This window comes from Malaclemys terrapin, chromosome 8 (assembly GCF_027887155.1).
Source record: "Malaclemys terrapin pileata isolate rMalTer1 chromosome 8, rMalTer1.hap1, whole genome shotgun sequence".
In the NCBI taxonomy this organism is placed as follows: domain Eukaryota; kingdom Metazoa; phylum Chordata; order Testudines; family Emydidae; genus Malaclemys; species Malaclemys terrapin.
Window position 1 is genome coordinate 89,678,463 of NC_071512.1, and position 13,840 is coordinate 89,692,302.

Genomic DNA, 13,840 nt, shown 5'->3' on the forward strand with positions numbered 1-13,840 from the left:
CCTAGTCCGAGCCCAGCCCCTCTGAGCCGGACACCCTCCGACCCCATCCCCCCACCGCCCTGACCCCTAGCTACGAGCCCAGCCCCTCTGAGCTGGACACCCCCATGACCCCATCTCCCTACAGCTCTGACCCCTAGCTCCGAGCTTAGCCCCTTTGAGCCAGACACCCCCGACCCCATCCCCCCCGCAGCCCTGACCTACAGCTCCGAGCCCAGCCCCTCTGAGCCAGGCACCTCCCGACCCAGAGCCCAGCTCCCTACCCAGCCCCGGGCAACATTAGCGCCACCCCCAGGCAGCGACAGCCCATTGGCACCAACCATCACCATTACCCAGCGACAGACCATTATGTAATTGCAAATGTATACATACCATTAAAGCATTTAATGTTTTAAATAATGTATTTTGTGTATTTTCAAATTATTACAAATTAATATTTGAATGTATTTCACTGGTTATTTTTTACATTTCCAAATACATATTACTATAGTATTGCAACTTTTTTTTATGGAAGGGGCCCCCGAAATTGCTTTGCCCCAGGCCCCCTGAATCTTCTGGGCGGCCCTGGGTACTGCTACCACAATCCTCTGATTATGAGCGCAGGGGCGCACGAATACTTAATGTGGAGCACCCACAGGGACAACACTCGAAGAAGAACATTGAGTGCAAATTCTACTCCACACACCATGAATTCTAGTTTGGCATCTTCGAATGGAAAATGCATGGATTGGGGAAAAAAGCACATCATGCAGAGATCTACTCCCTTGTTCCAACTATCTCCACTCTAATATGACCTTTCTCACATCTGGAAAGCCACAAGCAAATGTTGTTCACATACAGAAGTTTGCCCAGGAAGGAGAAGCAGATCATGTCACCCTGGTGTTGATCCCCATTTCCATGCATTCTGAACACGTGGCCAGTTTTGTTTAAACTTGCTCCTTCTGCACTGCACAGTAAAGAGCATCATTTAAACCAACGTATAGAATACTTGTCCTGCACAGTATGTCTTATTTTAAAAAGTGCATTTTATTCAAGTGAAACATCACTATTGAAACACATTCATATTGCACTGAAATAGATATTCAAGCTGTGCTTGTAATGTATATAAATATCAATATGATATGATGAAATATGTTTAAATACACTGGAAACAGTTTTTTATTTCAAAAGACGGAGAAAGCACTAGAGGAGAGGTTGTTCTTGATTTGATTTGACAAATAGGGAGGAACTGGTTGAGAATTTGAAACTGGAAGGCAGCATGGATGAAAGTAATCATGAAATGATGGAGTTCATGATTCTAATGAATAGTAGGAGAGAAAATGAAGCAGAATAAAGAATGGATTTCAAGAAGGCAGGCTTTAGCATAATCACGGAGTTGGTAGGTAAGATCCCATGGGAAGCAAGTCTAAGGGAAAAAAGAGTTTGAGGGAGTTGGCAGTTTTTCAAAGAGACATTATTATGGGCACAGAAGCAAACTATCCCACTGCATAGGGAAGATAGGAAGTATGGCAAGAGACCACCCTGGGTTAATCAGGATATCTTTGATGATCTAAAACTCAAAAAAAGAATCCTACAAAAAGTGGAAACTAGGTCAAATTATGAAGGATGAATATAAAATAAAAGCCAATACAAGCATGTAGGGACAAAATTAGAAAGGCCAAGGCATAAAATGAGATTAAATGAGCTAGAGACATAAAAAAATAACAAGATGACATTCTATAAATACATCAGAAGCAAGAGGAAGATCAAGGCCCATTTCTCAATGAGGGGGGAAAGACAATAACAGAACATGTGGAAATGATAGTACTAAATGATTTTTTTGTTTCAGTCTTCACCAAAAAGGTTAGTAGCGATCAGACATCTAACATAGTGAATGCCAGTGAAAATGAGGTTAAAGACCAGGTTAAAAATTACTTAGATAAATTGGATGTCTTCAAGTCAAGGAGCTGGCTGAGGTGATATCTGACCCATTAGCAATTATTTTCAAAAATTCATGGAAGACAGGAGACATTCCAGAGGACTGAAATAGGGCAAATATAGTGCCAATCTATAAAAAGGGGAATAAGAATAACCCAGGGAATTACAGACCAATTAGCTGAACTTCAGTACCCGGAAAGATAATGGAGCAAATAATAGAGCAATCAATTTTCAGACCCTAGAAGATAATAAGTAACAGTCAACATGGATTTGTGGCTGTGTCCTCACTGATTTATTTCCTGCCACTGCCTCGCCAAGAGTTACCAAGAACTTTGGATTCGGAAAACCCCGGGAAACAGGAGAGCAATGAAAATAATTAAATGTCTAGAAAACCTGACCTAGGGGGGAAGATTGAAAAAAATGGGTTTGTTTAGTCTGGAGAAGAGAAGATTGAGGGGGAACATGATAATAGTTTTCAAGTACATAAAAGGTTGTTACAAGGAGGAAGGTGAAAAATTGTTCTCGTTAACCTCTGAGGATAGGACAAGAAGCAATGGGCTCAAATTGCAGCAAGGGAAATTTAGGTTGGAGATTTGGAAAAAGAACGGTTACTTACCTTCTGTAACTGTTGTTCTTCGAGATGTGTTGTTCACGTCCATTACACATTAGGTGTACGTGCGCCGCGTGCACGGACGTCGGAAACTTTTTCCCTTAGCGGCTCCCGTCGGGCCGGCGGGGCCCCCTCCTTCCCGCCAGAGCGGCGCCCCGCTCCAGGGTATATATATCCCTGCCGACCCGACCCCTCCGGTTCCTTCTTGCCGGAGACTCCGACAGAGGGGAAGGAGGGTGGGAAGTGTAATGGACGTGAACAACACATCTCGAAGAACAACAGTTACAGAAGGTAAGTAACCGTTCTTTCTTCTTCGAGTGATTGTTCACGTCCATTACACATTAGGTGATTCCCAAGCTTACCATTGGAGGTGGGTAGGAGTCAAGGTACAACTGACTGTAGCACAGCCCGACCGACCATCGCGTCCTCTCTGGTCTGATGATGGATCGTGTAGTGGGCTGTGAACGTATGTACGGACGACCAGGTGGCTGCCTTACAGATCTCCTGGATAGGGACCTGCACCAAGTAGGCCGTTGAGGATGCTTGGGCTCTAGTCGAATGGGCCCGGATCTCCGGGGCCGGAACATTGGCGAGCTCATAACAAGTGCGTATACAATGCACAATCCATGCCGACAAGCGCTGTGTCGAGATAGGCAAGCCTTTCATACGTTCCGCAATAGCAATGAACAGCTGGGGTGTTCTGCGGAATGACCTGGTCCGTTCCAGGTAAAATGCCAACGCCCTTCGGACATCCAGGGTATGTAGGCTGCGGTGGTGAGGGTCCGTATGGGGTTTAGGAAAAAACACCGGTAGGCAAATGTCTTGCCCCATGTGAAACTGTGATACCACTTTTGGGAGGAATTTGGGGTGCGGCCTCAGTTGCACCTTATCTTTATGGAACACTGTATAGGGCGGTTCCGAAGAGAGGGCCCTCAATTCCGATACCCTTCTGGCCGACGTGATGGCCACGAGAAACGCCACCTTCCACGAGAGGTGCGTGAGGGAGCAAGTGGCTAGGGGCTCAAAGGGAGGACTCATGAGTCTTGTTAGGACTAGGTTCAGGCTCCACGCCGGGACAGGCGGGCGCGAGTAGGGAAACACCCTTTCCAGCCCCTTGAGGAATCGGGCCACTGTGGGGTTGGAGAACACGGACACTCCCAACTCTCCCGGATGGAAAGCCGAAATAGCGGCTAAGTGAACTCTAATTGAGGCGGGCGCAAGCCCTTGATTCTTGAGGTGCAGTAGGTAATCCAAGATCGACGGAATTGAGGCTTGTAAAGGCTGTATGCGTTGAGGCTCACACCAGTGGGAAAACCTTTTCCATTTTGCCAGGTAGGTCGCTCTTGTAGAGGGCTTCCTACTATTAAGGAGGATTTGCTGAACTTGGTGAGAGCATCTGTGTTCTGCATCATTCAGCCAGAGAGATACCATGCCGTGAGATGTAGCGAAGACAGGTTCGGGTGGAGTAGGCGACCTTTGACTTGCGTGACTATGAGGAGAGGCTGAGAGAACTGGGATTGTTTAGTCTCCAGAAGAGAAGAATGAGGGGGGATTTGATAGCAGCCTTCAACTACCTGAAGGGGGGTTCCAAAGAGGATGGAGCTCGGCTGTTCTCAGTGGTGGCAGATGACAGAACAAGGAGCAATGGTCTCAAGTTGTGGTGGGGGAGGTCCAGGTTGGATATCAGGAAAAACTATTTCACTAGGAGGGTGGTGAAACACTGGAATGCATTACCTAGGGAGGTGGTGGAGTCTCCTTCCTTGGAGGTTTTTAAGGCCCGGCTTGACAAAGCCCTGGCTGGGATGATTTAGTTGGGAATTGGTCCTGCTTTGAGCAGGGGGTTGGACTAGATGACCTCTTGAGGTCCCTTCCAACTCTGATATTCTATGATTCTATGATTCTATGACTAGGTCGCGATGGAGGGGGAGGGTGATTGGATCGGCTATGGACAGTTCCAGCAGGGACGTGAACCAATGCTGGCGTGGCCAGGCCGGGGCAATAAGTATGATCGTCGCCCTGTCCCTGCGGGTCTTGAGGAGAACCTTGTGTATGAGTGGGAACGGAGGGAAGGCGTATCTTAGGCTCCCTCCCCATGGGATCATGAAAGCATCTGCTAATGATCCCCGGCTGAGGTTCTGGAATGAGCAGAACTGAGGGCATTGGCTGTTGTCCCTGGTGGTGAATAGATCCACCCGGGGAAAGCCCCACCTCCGGAAGATCGAATGCAGGACGTCTCGTCTCAACGTCCATTCGTGCATTCGGTAGGATCGGCTGAGGCAGTCTGCTAAGCCGTTTTGAATCCCCGGAAGATACGTCGCGATGAGGTGTATCGCATGGGCTATACAGAAGTTCCATAATTGGAGTGCCTCGTGACAGAGGGGAAAAGACCGGGACCCGCCCTGCTTGTTTATATAGAACATGGCGGTAGTGTTGTCCGTCAGGACTGCCACGCTGTGACCTTTTATGGAGGCGCGGAAGGTCTGACAGGCGAGGCGAACCGCTCTTCAGATTGATGTGAAGCAGCTTGTCTTCTCTGGACCACAGCCCTTGGGTCCGCAGTTCCCCCAGGTGCCCCCCAACCCAGGTCCGATGCATCTATTACCAACGTCAGAGTGGGCTGTGGGGCAGCGAAGGGGATCCCTTCGCAAAACCTGTTGGCGATCGAGCCACCAGCGTAGCGAGCTGAGCACCTGGTTTGGGATCGTGACTACCTGATCCAACGGGTCTCTGTTGGGGCGATGCGTGTGGGCGAACCACAACTGTAAAGGCCAGAGCCTCAGGCGGGCATGTCTGACCACGTGTGTGCAAGCTGCCATATGCCCCAGAAGCTGCATGCAACACCTTGCCGTTGTCGTGGGGAATTTTTGGACCGAGCTTACGGCTCTGTGAATTGACATGAACCGTGCCTCTGGTAGGCTCGCTTGCGCGGTTACCGAGTCCAGGGTAGCACCTATGAAGTCCAGCCTCTGTGTGGGGACTAAAGTGGATTTGGGCACATTGACCCGGAGGCCGAGCTTGTCGAACGTCTGCAAGGCCAGCGTCACGTGAGATCGGACCTCGGCCTCCGACCTGCCCGCGAGTAGCCAATCGTCCAGGTACGAGAACACACGCATCCTTCTTTTTCGAAGGAAGGCTGCTACCACGGACATGCACTTCGTAAACACCCGTGGTGCTGACGCCAGGCCGAAGGGCAGGACCGTAAATTGGAAATGGCGCTGGCCGACAACGAAGCGCAGAAAACGTCTGTGGGCCGGATTGATTGCGATGTGAAAATAGGCATCTTTCATATCGAGGGCAGCATACCAATCCCCCAGATCCAGGGATGGGATAATAGTTCCAAGGGAGACCATACGGAAGCGCGCTTTGATCAGAAACTTGTTTAGATCGCGCAGGTCCAAGATAGGACGGAGGCCCCCTTTCGCCTTGGGGATCAGGAAGTATCTGGAATAGAATCCTTTTCCCCTTAGGTCTGGTGGGACCTCTTCTACTGCTCCTGCAGCGAGAAGGGTCTGTACCTCCTGTATGAGGAGTTGCTCGTGAGAAGGGTCCCTGAAGAGGGACGGGGAAGGGGGATGGCAGGGAGGGGGCGAGGAAAACTGGAGGGTATAGCCCGCCTTCACTGTGCGCAGGACCTAGCGGTCCGATGTTATGCGCAGCCAGGCCCGGTATAAATGGGCCAGACGGTCCTTGAAACCCAGAGGAGGATCCGGTATATGAAGTGGTACGCTGTCCTCGGGCGTAGCTTCAAAAGCCTGGTTTATTTCCCGGCTGTGGCTTGCCCTGGCCGTGACTCTGGCCCTGGTTAGGCATGTTGTTACGTCTCCGCCTGTTATCCCTGCCCCGACGGCGGTACGGCTCGTGTCGGGGCCGAGGGTGGTATTGCCTTTGCGGCGGCTGAGGTTTAAAGGGCTTACGCTGCGTTACCGGCGTGTGCATACCCAACGACTTAAGGGTCGCTCGTGAGTCCTTAAGGCTATGTAGCCTGGCGTCCGTCTGGTCGGAAAACAAGCCCGAACCTTCAAACGGGAGGTCCTGCAGCGTGGTCTGCACTTCTGGCGGGAGACCTGAAGCCTGCAACCACGCCGAACGCCTCATCACGACTCCCGACGCAATTGTTCTAGCCGCAGCGTCGGCTGAGTCTAGTGCGGCCTGTAAAGAGGTCTTGGCCACTGCCATTCCCTCATCCACCAGGGCCGTGAACTCCTGATGCGCGTCAGGTGGGAGGGAGTCCTTAAACTTGGCGACTGATGCCCAAGAGTTAAAATTGTGCCTGTTTAGAATCGCCTGCTGATTGGCGATCCTCAGTTGAAGGCCCCCCGATGAATAGACTTTCCTCCCGAATAAGTCCAATCTCTTAGCTTCCTTGCCCTTGGGGGCAGGAGCTTGCTGGCCATGCCGCTCCTTTTCGTTGACCGCCGAGACCACCAGCGAACAGGGAGACGGATGTAGAAAGAGGAAGTCAAACCCTCTAGATGGGGCGAAGTATTTCCTCTCCACGCCTTTTGCAGTTGGCACACTGGAGGCCGGTGTTTGCCACACAGTCTTATAGTTGGACTGTACTGTCCGTATAATCGGGAGAGCAACTCTGGAGGGGCCCTCTGGGCTCAGGATATCGACCATGGGGGTCGTCCTGCTCTACAGTCTCCTCCGCTTGCAAGCCCAGATTGAGGGCTACCCGGCGAAGCAGGTCTTGGTGTGCCCGATGGTCAATCGGGGGAGGGCCGCACACCAGTGTGCCCGCTACCGCCTCATCTGGCGAGGAGGAAGAGGTCGGGGCCTTCTGCCCATCCTCATTGTCTTGCAATCCGGCATCAGCCAATTGTTCCTCTGCGGCCTGACCTGCCGCGTGGGATTGGGACGGTACCGTACTCGGTGCCGAGTCCACTCCTTCCCGCTCCGGTGGTCTAGAGACCGTTGCCTCCCTATACAATGGCGGACGGTGCCGCGGGGAGCGGGATCGGTACCGGGATGGCCCGGATCTCGAGGCCCTCGATGGGGGCCCTTGTTGGTGGTAGGCCCAGGGTGTCCAGAATGGCCATTGGCTCGGCTGGCCCCATTGGGACTGACCGTAGTCCCTGCTGGCCTGTGACCTACGGGCATACCCGCCGTATCGGTCTGAGTCAGTCCCCGAGACCACGGACGGTGACCTGGAAGGCCACGGTGGAGCCGTAGGACGGTGCCGGTCCGGTCTTGGGGAGTAGCGCCTCCGCGACCAGGACCTGGAATAGCGCCTCATCGACCTGGACCTGGAACGGTACCGGTGATCGCGGGACCGGGAACGGCTACGGCTGGTCGGCCTCGGGTAACGAGCCGCCGATGCTTCGCGGTGCCGACTCGTGCTCGGTTGCTGAGTCGGTGCCGACCGTTTGCTGAAGCCCGACTGCTGCGGTGCTTCTTGCGCCGAGGGCAACGGGAGTCCACCGAGGCGGAGCTCGACCGGGACCGGTCCCTGGAACGGTGCCGAGACGGCGACCGTGATGGGCGCACCATCGCCGGCTTGCCTCTGCGCGGCAGCATAGGCGGGGCGCCTTCAGCGCGTGCCGGGGCCTCGACGGACAAGGCAATGAGGTCCTTAGCTGCCTCAAACGTGTCCGGAGTGGAGGGCTGTTCCACGAGCTCCTCCAGCCCTTCATCCTCGCTCGACGTACTCATCCCGGGGCTCGACGGGCCTTTCGGCGCCGGAGCCACTACCGGGGCCCGTGTTGGGGCCGTATCGGCCTTAGGGGCACTCGAGGTCTTTACCGGTGCCGCCTTCTTGTGCGGGGAGCGACCTCGGGCCTTAGGTTGGCCCTTCACTTTCGCCGGCGAAGACGATCGGCGTCGTGCATTTCCCCGCTGGGTCGGTGCCGCGGTCTTCGAGTGACCCGCCGGCGCCGGTTCCCGCACCGAAGCCGGGACGCTCCGCACGGAGGCAGACGGTGCCGTCGAAGTGGAGGGCTGTAACGCCGTCTCCATGAGCAGCTGTTTAAGGCGAAAGCCCCTCTCTTTTTTAGTTCTGGGCTTAAAGGCCTTGCAGATCTTGCAGCGCTCTTTCTGGTGAGCCTCCCCCAGGCAACGAAGACACGAAGCGTGGGGGTCGCTCAATGGCATAGGCCTGCGGCACGTGGCACAGGCCTTAAAACCTTGGGCGTGTGGCATACCCCACCGCCCGGGGCCGGTGCCGGGGCTGAATAAACAACCCCGGCAGGAACTTTAAGTACTCTAATGAGCCGTTAACTACTGACTAAACACTACAACAACTAACTGATAACTGCTAGATAACACTAATGACTATTGCTAAGGGACACTCTCAGACGAGAGACAGAGTTGTTCCAACGATGCCACGGAGGGTAAGAAGGAACTGGAGGGGTTGGGTCGGCAGGGATATATATACCCTGGAGCGGGGCGCCGCTCTGGCGGGAAGGAGGGGGCCCCGCCGGCCCGACGGGAGCCGCTAAGGGAAAAAGTTTCTGACGTCCGTGCACGCGGCGCGCGTACACCTAATGTGTAATGGACGTGAACAATCACTCGAAGAAGAACTTCTTAACTGTCAGGGTACCTAAGCACTGTAACAAATTGCCTAGGGAGGTTGTGGAATCTCCATCATTGGAGGTTTTTAAGAACACGTTAGACAAACACCTATCAGGAATAGTCTAGTCATTACTTATTCCTGCCTCAAGTGCAGGGGACTGGACTGACCTAGTGAGGTCCCGTCCAGTCTTACACTTCTCTAAGTCTATGAATGCTATAACCTGAAAATGACAATGCTTTCCATAACTGAATACTGGCAAATAGCATATGATGCAATTTAGATTTCCCCACCTCTTAGAGCTGGAAGTCAAGATTTCGATTGCTATCATCTCTATTATTAACATTTGAAAATTCCTAGTACCGTAAGATTAACATAGTAGTTTTTGTATATATAAAAGTATGTAACTATTTCCAAATGCTTTGTTCTAATTTAAATAAGTGCATAAGAAACATGAACACCATCCAAGTAACAGTAGTAATAATGCTGTGAACATTTTCTGTATAATCATGTTATCATAGTTATTTGCATCATACATAATGTTAAAATATAGCTCTGAAAATTCTTTAGGAAACATTACAAACATAAATAAAGACAAAAAAGGTCCTTTGTATTGTAATGGCAACTCTTATTTTATTGGCAATTTTCTATACTATTGTATTTCTTTTAACAATTGTAACCAAATTATATTTATGGTCACACTGTATTTTTAGAATTAGAAGTAATATTTTACTATACAAAGCTAATAGGACTACAAATTCTTCACATTATGAAGCAGTCATACTATGTTAATACAAGAATGGTATTCTGTTCCAGTTCATTTCTAAATTATTAGTATAGGTCAGTAGTGTAGTTTTTTGTTTTTTTGAACTGATAATATACTAATGGATAAAACTGGCATTTTAATCCACTATTCACTGGGTTTTGTATTTATGTACTGAACCAGAAAACTGATCAATCTACTGTAAGATTTCAGTGTAACCTATTAATTATGAGCGCATGATTTTTTAAGTCAATTTATTTTCTATTTAACACCAAATAAATAGTGGACTAGAGTGTATTTAATCTGGTCACAATCAAGTGGAAGAGAACTCATAATAAAATAAAAGAAAAAAAAGTCAAAAGAAAATTGAAGCACCAAACGTAAAATACAAATAGTAGCTATAATTTTATTAAGTTTTTGAGTTTTATTTTTTAGAATTTAAAAAGCTGTGATTTTATTGTTACTCATAAGACTATCTCAGATGTCATTTTCCAATTTGGGTCTCTTACAGTAGTGGTCAGAGACTTACAATGGTGAAGTATTTAGTCTAATAATTCACTAACACTATGTTGGAAGTAGAAATTTTTGTCCCCACCTGAAAACAGATGGAACTGATGATGCTCTCACACCCATGAAAATAAAACACGAGTCCTATGACAATGCTGGAGTTACACTCATTTAAAACTCATACTCAGGCCCCTGCTCTCTATATAGAGTGCACAAACTGGGAGGATGCTCTTTGCACTCTCCATTCCTTGAACACTTCTGGCTAGGGCCAGGGACGACATGGCTATTTGTATTTTGAGATATCATTTGATAAAGGAAATTAGGGATGACATAAAATGTAAGTATTAATTGAAGGCTATAAGGTAGCGAAGGGGGAACTGTGTAGCGGGAGTGGGAGAGTGGGGGAAGATTCTGCCTCATGAGTCACCTACTAAGGGCTATGGCTAAGTGCTCCAAAACAGCATCTAATCCCTGTGTGCTAAATGCTCAGAAACATTTCCACTGGGCAAAGTAGGTAGCCCTGGTGGAAGCTTTCTATTGCTTAGCAAGACCTGTCAAACCTGATCCGAGCAGGCCAGTTCCTTGGAGTTCAGCCATGCAGCATCCATTCCATCAGGAACTGGGAAGTGAGGTTTGGGTGAAGCAACCTGCCGTGGTCTTCTGAAGTCAAGTCTGGATGGAGTGGGAGCGCGAGTGGGGCTGCCACTGAGAGGTCCAGAAGTATGCTGAACCAATGGTGGTGCGGCCACATCAGTGCTATCAGGATAACCCTCACCGTGCCCAATTTGATTTTTAGGAGAACCTTGTGAACCAAGGCGATTGGAGGAAAGGTGTACAGCAGATGATCTGCTCACTAGGGCAGGAAGGTGTCGGAGAGGGAGCCTGAGCTGTGCCCGTGAAGCAAACAGAACTAATGGCATTTCCTGTTCTTCTTGGTGATGAAGAGGTCAACCTGGGAAGGCCCTCGCCTCTGGAAGATGACACTGACGACCTCCGGGTGAAGAGACCACTTGTGGTGAGAGGAAAAGAGTCTGCTGAGGTGATCTGCCAGTACGTTTCGGGCTCCTGGAAAATGCATCGCCTCAAGGTGAATGGCATGTTTCACGCAGAAGTCCCACATCCAGAAGACAGCACAAAGCTGAAGATCAAGCTGCTCCCTGCTTGTTGGTGTAAAACATGGATGCGGTGTTGTCTGTCAAGACCTGTACCATTTGGTCTGAAATGTGGGGAAGTAACACTTGGCAAGCTAAGCGTACCACCCTGAGTTCCTTGACATTTTTATGTAGGGAGAGTTCTTCTTGGGACTAGAGGCCTGGGTCCTGAGGTTGCAGAGGTGGGCTCCCCACCCTATGTCTGACGTGTCCGAGACTAAAGTGACCGAGAGTTGAGGGGCAGTAAAGGGTACTCTTTTCATTACCGATCCTTGGTCTTTCCACAAGGTCATGGAAGTTAGGACTGGAAACGGGACTTTGAACACTGAATCTAAGTGCTGCCTGTTTAGGGAGTAGACTGATACCAGCCACATCTAGAGGGGGCTGAAGTGCATACTGTATCAGCAGGAAGGCTCTGACTTGGAATGAATCAAGCACCCCGATGAACTCTATCCTCTGAACCAGGACCAGAGTTGACTTTTGCTCGTTTATCAGCAGGCCCAGCACCTGGAATGTGGCCCAGACTCTACTGATATGCTTCTTCCTCAGCACCGGAGATGGAGAACAGCGCCAGGAAGAGCACAGTGCCGGTGGAGCACTCTGTACGGATGTCGAAGTGCTTGGTGCCAATTCGAAATGGCTTGGTTCCGAGACTTGTCTGAGGGCCACCTCCAGGAGAATGGCCTTCAGTTGAATGTCCCTGTCTTTTCTAGTGCGAGGTCTGAAGTCCCTGCAGATCAGGCACTTATCTTTATTGTAAGATTCCCCCAGACACTTTAGACACTTATAGTGTGGGTCACTCACTGGCATTGGCTTGTCAAAAGGGGCACATATCTTGAAGCCTGGGGCATGCCCAGCACCTGGGGTGAAAAGTCCCTCGATGACAGGGAGAACTATTTACACAACTATATCTACTAACTCTAAGAACTATATACACTAAGTACAGTAACTTAAGAATAAACTGAGAAAGTCCAAACAACTGGAAGGAGACCTTGCCACATGCCAGTAACTGTCATGAGTGGGAAGAAGGAACTGGGGTGTGCGGCTGGTGGAACCCCTTATATTGTCACATGACTCCAGAGGGCACTAGAGATGGCCCTATGGATACCACTAAGGGAAAAGTCTCCAGCAACAGTGCACATGGCATGCACACAACTAGCATGGAATGGACATGAGCAAACACTCAAAGAAGAAACTCAAAATTTGATAGTCAGGTAACAAGGGCATGAATGGAAACTATTAGTGCATACTTCAGGGAAAACAAACCCCTCATTTTTCATTAATGATTATATTTGGTCTCAAACACGCTCTGCAAGTTTAAAAGATAAAAACATGTTAACATGGCATTTGTGTATTGGATCTTTTGTCCACAATATATAAAGCAAGAAAAAGTGAAAGCTAACTAGTTACCTTAACTTTTCCTGCATTTTCCTCCTCTTCCTTTTTTTCTTCAAATTCAAAGGCTACAGTCATCCGCTGCTGTCGCTGCTCCTCCCATAAAGTAGGGTTAAAGCTATCGCTGTCTGACTGGAAATCTACAGTTAAAATTCAGGTAATAGCTTAGTACGACTGCTTTGTAAGAAGAATGTGTAACTAGTGCACCAAGCAAAACAAATGAAATGTTTAAACTCTAAACCACAAAAACTTATGTTGTGCTGAGGCCTGCACCCCCTTTGGTTTTACACTTAAATCATCCAAAGGGTGTGAAAAGTAACAAAAATTTGTCACAACCTATAAACAAGTTACATAATTTTAATGTAATAAGGTGAAGTTGAAAGGGGTGGTGCAAATTGGCTGTGTTTGAACTAAATATTGTCAATTATAGGATTTCAAGACTCCTAGTGAGGTCACAGGATTGCTTTTGCAGAAGACTAAAATGTATCCCATCTTATCATAATTTAGGTCAGAATAGGGAGGATGGGAAAGTGGTAGATGAGTGCCTTCTGCTACCAGATCTATGAAAGAGCACAGGCCATCCTCCTGCCTAATGTAAATATCAGTCCAAATTCTGCCTTTCATTGGCCCCAGGCAACCCTAATGAAGTGAATTCAGGGGGTTTATACAGTGTGTCAGAAGGCACAATTCTGATCCTCCTCCCCCCTGCATCCCCCCCCCCAAAAAAAAATAAAAGGGAGAACAAATCTCAATCCAAAATTAAGGACTTGGGAAACCTTAGATTTAATATACAAAAAGAGCCTGTTTAGAACCCTTTCAGTATGACTAAACACATACTGCCTTGTATACACTGTTTGTTATATAAACAACTGTAGCCATTCTCATCCATGGAACCATGGTTTCAATATTTAAAAATAAACTCCCCATTTTCTCACCAGGATCTAAATAAGCATTATAAACACGTTTTTGCCTTTGTAATACATTGCTGACAG

General features: G+C 49.0%; 1 protein-coding gene across 1 annotated transcript in view; it reads right to left on the bottom strand.

Annotated features, from left to right (window-relative positions):
- LRRC7 (leucine rich repeat containing 7) overlaps positions 1–13,840 on the bottom strand; it is a 344,062-nt gene that overhangs the window by 70,047 nt on the left and 260,175 nt on the right. Inside the window, exon 16 of the mRNA XM_054037099.1 lies at positions 12,864–12,988. Within this exon, the coding sequence (XP_053893074.1) occupies positions 12,864–12,988 (125 nt within the window). The remainder of the gene's footprint in view (positions 1–12,863; positions 12,989–13,840) is intronic.